General features: G+C 35.5%; 1 protein-coding gene across 1 annotated transcript; it reads left to right on the top strand.

The window, feature by feature from the left end:
- The first annotated feature begins 621 nt into the window (after positions 1 to 621).
- Positions 622 to 4,036, top strand: LOC142505746 (choline monooxygenase, chloroplastic). The gene is made up of 10 exons (XM_075618847.1): positions 622 to 1,025; positions 1,425 to 1,470; positions 1,673 to 1,808; positions 2,123 to 2,197; positions 2,296 to 2,508; positions 2,768 to 2,863; positions 2,997 to 3,115; positions 3,198 to 3,291; positions 3,405 to 3,455; positions 3,593 to 4,036. The coding sequence occupies exons 1-10, from the start codon at positions 689 to 691 to the stop codon at positions 3,728 to 3,730; spliced, it is 1,305 nt and encodes a 434-aa protein (XP_075474962.1). The 5' UTR covers positions 622 to 688; the 3' UTR covers positions 3,731 to 4,036.
- The last annotated feature ends 1,156 nt before the right edge of the window (positions 4,037 to 5,192 follow it).

The raw sequence follows: 5,192 nt of genomic DNA, 5'->3' as shown, positions 1-5,192 counted from the left end.
GGAAAAGTTAAGGAAATAACGACACCTCGTCAGCTAACAATGACACCGACTGGGAGACGGAAAACACGAAACCAACGGGAGAACAAATTAAATGGCACCAAACCAACGCCAGAACAAAATAGATGGAACCAACAAACAAAGGTCACTGGTGTATATTTAACATATATATATATATAATATATAATTAATATATATAATATAATATATAGATATACATGTGTGTCTGTTATTCGGACTTGGGTAGCGTAATTGATTTATTATCGCATGAAATTAGTATAATTATCAAGTATTATATATTTATGACAAAAACTTGTGTGAGACGGTCTCACAGGTCGTATTTGTGAGACAGATCTCTTATTTGAGTCATTCATTAAAAAATATTACTTTTTATGTTAAGACTATTATTTTTTATTGTGAATATCGGTAGGGTTAACCCGTCTCATAGATTAAGATCCATGAGACGGTATCACATGAGACCCACTAATATATATATATATATATATACACACACAATTCAATGGACGTCGGAATAAATTTCATAACAGTTACTAGCTCCAATATCTATTTAAATAGTAAATATTGATAAATTAATAATCAACATTTGGAACATATCGGGTTACTGATGGTGAAGTTTTTGTAATAATTATCAATAAAGATCACACGAAAGACGAACCAAATTTTATTCACAATGATAAATTTACAGATGATGCAGAAGCTCCTCACCTTCCATCAAATCTCGCAATTCAAACAAAAAACCCATTTTGAATCTGCGAATAAACCCATAAATCAGTCTCAATCCAACGAGATTTTCGTCCGACGTTGCAGCGATCTTGAGAATTCTCTGCAGCCTAATTGCGTCGAAGAAATTAATGGTATTCATGAGAAAGCTCGAAAATTGGTCCAAGAATTTCACCCCGGAATTCCGATAGAAGAAGCTTCGACCCCGCCAAGTTCTTGGTACACTGATCCTGATTTCTACGCTCTTGAGCTCGATCAAGTCTTCCACAAGGGATGGCACCCCGTTGGTATTCTTTTTTACAACTATTTATGTTTTAAAAGAAATATTTTTGTTATGAACTATTTAATAATTTATTGTAGTTTAAAATGTATTTTTTAAAAACAAAAAAGACATTTCAAAAACAAAAAAAAAAAACAAAAACAAAAACAAAAAAGATTTTTTATAACAAAATGTGAAAATAAATAAAGTTGAGTTTTTTATATATTGATTTATGTGATCTCTTGATCCTTGTATTATAGCTCGAAAAAAGTAGAAATTGATAAAAGATGGCTAAGATTTAATGCTGCTCTTGTTCACTTGTTTTATATGTACAGGTGTGCGTGTATAGTTTCATTGAATGTGTTTATGTACTGTTCTGGTTTGTTTACACATAGGAGTCTTCCAATTCTTGCATTTTTTTGGCTAGGATACACCGATCAGATTAGAGATCCTCGCGATTTTTTCACCGGCAGGTAATACAGCTGTAGTTATATTGTTTCAGTGTGATCACCACCAATATTTTTGCTCCTCTGTTCTAGAATTCAGCTTCTAAGAACTCAGAATTGTGCACCAGACATGTTACACACAACAAAAAACACCAGTTTTATGATGACAAGAAAACAAGAAGTGTGAGTAAGCTTGTCTTTGATTGTGGCCAACTGGTTACCTTTGCAGCTTGGGAAGTATAGAGTATGTGGTCTGTCGGGATGAAAAGGGAATGTTAAATGCGTTTCACAATGTATGCCGCCATCACGCCTCTCTTCTTGCCTCGGGGATGGGGAAGAAGGCTTGTTTTGTCTGCCCATATCATGTGAGTTTTACATGGTTAAATGGTTGTTAATGTCTTGAGTTATAAGATGTTCCACCAAGTTCTTCGATATGAATCTTCTTGTTATGTCGTGAAGGTCAGTATGATTCTGGGGATCCTTTTCTATTTTCCTCAGCTCCTAAACAATAGATATATGATAGATTCATTCTCATATAAACCTGTCCTTCGTTTCCAAATTCTTCAAAATCGATGTTTAATGCCATAATTCTTTATTTGTTGCTTTCGATTATACACTCAATAATATCCAACCATTATGTTCCTATTTTTCTTGTTGTCTTTTTCTTTTATCCTTCCAGGGTTGGACATATGGGTTGAATGGAGCACTCATAAAGGCAACTAGAATAACAGGAATTAAGAATTTCAAAGTGAATGTATGCCACAGATCAATTTTCTTCTATTGATTTTCTACATTTTATTAATGATGTATAATATTTGTTTTTTTCCTGACCTTGTGTAAGATGTAAGATAGGAAATGGGACTTGTTCCTCTCAAAGTCGCTATTTGGGGGCCATTTGTACTAATCAATTTCAATGAAGAAACGAGGCATGAGGGGGAAGTCAATAGCCAAGTCGTGGCCGATGAATGGCTTGGTAGTACAGCTGAAATACTAAGTAACAATGGGGTTGACACTTCGTTGGATTACGTTTGTAGACGAACATATACTATCGAATGCAACTGGAAGGTTGGTTTACAACACATTTTTCAGTTTAATTTCAAACACACCTAAGATTCTTGGGTGTCATTTGAAATCCGCCCCTCAATTCCTTCCCCAAATCGATTCCTTCCATCTAAATCAAATTCATCAATTCATGTACAACATTAGTTAATCTTGTATATCCTAGTCTATCTCAAAAAAGAAATGTAGAGTATTTGAGTTACCAGTACAACGGAGCATAGTCATTGATGAGTCCAAATCCAACGAATGTACGTTTATTCGGCAGGTGTTCTGTGACAACTATTTGGATGGCGGTTATCACGTGCCATATGCACATAAAGGACTTGCATCTGGTCTCCAGCTCGATTCTTATTCGACTAAAGTATTCTCTCTTGTTAACCTCTCGTATTATTTCCATTTTTCCTTGTTTTCGTCTCAATATGCGCTTGAGATACTGTGAAGATCTTGATATGATTCTTGGAATCTTATGTGATTCTCTCCCTCGTATTGCCAAGATGTTTGAAAAAGTTAGCATACAAATTTGTGAAGGAGGTGCGACGGACAATGAAGAATTTGTTCGACTTGGGTCGAAAGCTTTATATGCGTTTGTTTATCCAAACTTCATGATCAATAGGTTAGTGATATTGTATTTTAATGCATCAAGTTTGGGTTTGGATGCCTTTTTCGTTTGACCTGTTCGCCATGCCTTTTAATAGATACGGTCCATGGATGGACACAAATCTCGTGCTACCACTGGGACCTCGGAGATGCAAAGTGGTTTTCGATTATTTTCTAAATGCTTCTCTCAAGGTATGTTTCTTATTGATATTCTTATCAAGGTTAAAACGATTCGACGTACAATTGATTCAAACTGATAATTCTACATAGCATGATTTTATTAGCTTGATTTTTCTACCTCTTAGGGTGATACTACTTTCATTGAAAAGAGTTTGGAAGAAAGTGAAAAAGTGCAGGTGTGCTAGTTGTCAGCATTGAACTTGAAAAGATTTTATTTGATTTATGAATAAAATAGTCTTCTTTGTTTAATCGCCCTGCTGACTCTCATGTTGCATACATATAAATTTTATAAACATTGTGTTCCGTCGTGCAGTTAGAGGATATTACGCTGAGCGAAGCTGTCCAGAGGGGACTCGAGTCTCCGGCATATAACGTTGGCCGATATAGTCCAAGTGTGGAGATGGCTATGCATCATTTCCATTGTTTATTGCACGAAAATCTCAGGAAATAATGTTCCTGTTTTCCAAGTTTTTAAACATGGATCAATTGAAAACGATGTAAGGAAATTTAGGAAACCATATTCTTTCTGCAAACTCATTGTTTGCATCTCCACCAACAAATCATTCCAATGCTTGAATTGTTAGTATTTCTGGTTCTACGAATGCCATGGTAAGGTCACGGCAAAGAAGGAAGGATCCTAGCTACCATATTTCTTAAGATGTAGATTTTATTTCCAGCATTCTATTTTGGAATAAAACATCATCCCCTGGGATAATGTCAATTCTTCTATTTAAAGTCAGAACATGATTGAATGAAAGTCATCTTGAATTTTCACTAAAAAAAATAGTATTCAAAAGAAGATAGAGAAGTTCTCTCCAAACGAACGTCAAATCCATAATTAATTGTCCCGTAATACGATCCCATGACTCGGGACCATAACGACTTGGCTTATGACCATACAGAATGCATACACAGTTATGAAAAAAAATTGCAATTTGGAACTTGAGGTAGGCTTGTGCAACTCTCTATTACTTGACGTTGAAGTTTTCTAGGAATTGCAAACAAACTGATTTGTGTCGAAGGCTCTTAGGTTGCACCCATCGGTCCCAGTCGACCATATATCCAAATTACGTGGAGAAATTTTGAAGATTGATATGATTGTGATATGTTCAATATAAATAGGTGGTGGAAGATGACAAATTCCCGGATGGAACCGTATTCAAGATGGGAACAAAAGTAGTGTATGCGATATATGCAATGGGTTGAATGGAAAGCGTATGGGGCAAAGAGTTCAAACCCGAGAGATGGCGGAGAAACGGACGATACATGAGCAAATCGACCTACAAGTTCACGGCATTCAACGGTGGCCCTCGACTCTGTTTAGGCAAAGATTTTGCTTATTATCAGATGAGGTTCGTGGCGGCCTCTATCTTGTACCGGAATCGGATGACCATCGTCGAAGATCATCCGGTGGAGTTGAAACTGGCACCGATATATAAAATATTTATATTGTATGTGTCATACTCTTATTATATATATTTAGAAAGTATTACATATTCAAAAATAATGTAGCCAAATTTTTAAGATTTTTTGAAAAATTAACAAAATGGAAACTTATTAGAATAATCCGACGAAAACAGTAATTTACGAATGTTTATAAAAATATTTTCCGCAAATTTATTATTGAAAATTTTGAACGATTCTTATTAGGACTAATTTTTTAACTAATTAAAAGAATTGTAAAATAAATCCGCTGCCGGGGCTCGAACCCGGGACACAACGAGTGTAGCGGTTTCTCGATTGAAGAATTGCTACAGCGGAAACATTTCTGTAGACTGAATTGTTTTTAAAGAAATAATGTATTAGAACTTGAATCACGGTTCCTATCATAAACCGAATGACAATGAGACGGGGACGGGCTTGTTATTCTCATCTCCACGTTCAAATTATATCCCCGTCCATATCTCCGGTTC

Source organism: Primulina tabacum, chromosome 10, assembly GCF_025594145.1.
Source record: "Primulina tabacum isolate GXHZ01 chromosome 10, ASM2559414v2, whole genome shotgun sequence".
NCBI lineage: Eukaryota > Viridiplantae > Streptophyta > Magnoliopsida > Lamiales > Gesneriaceae > Primulina > Primulina tabacum.
The sequence above is the reverse complement of the archived record's forward strand: the minus strand, read 5'-3'. Positions and strand labels throughout refer to the sequence as shown.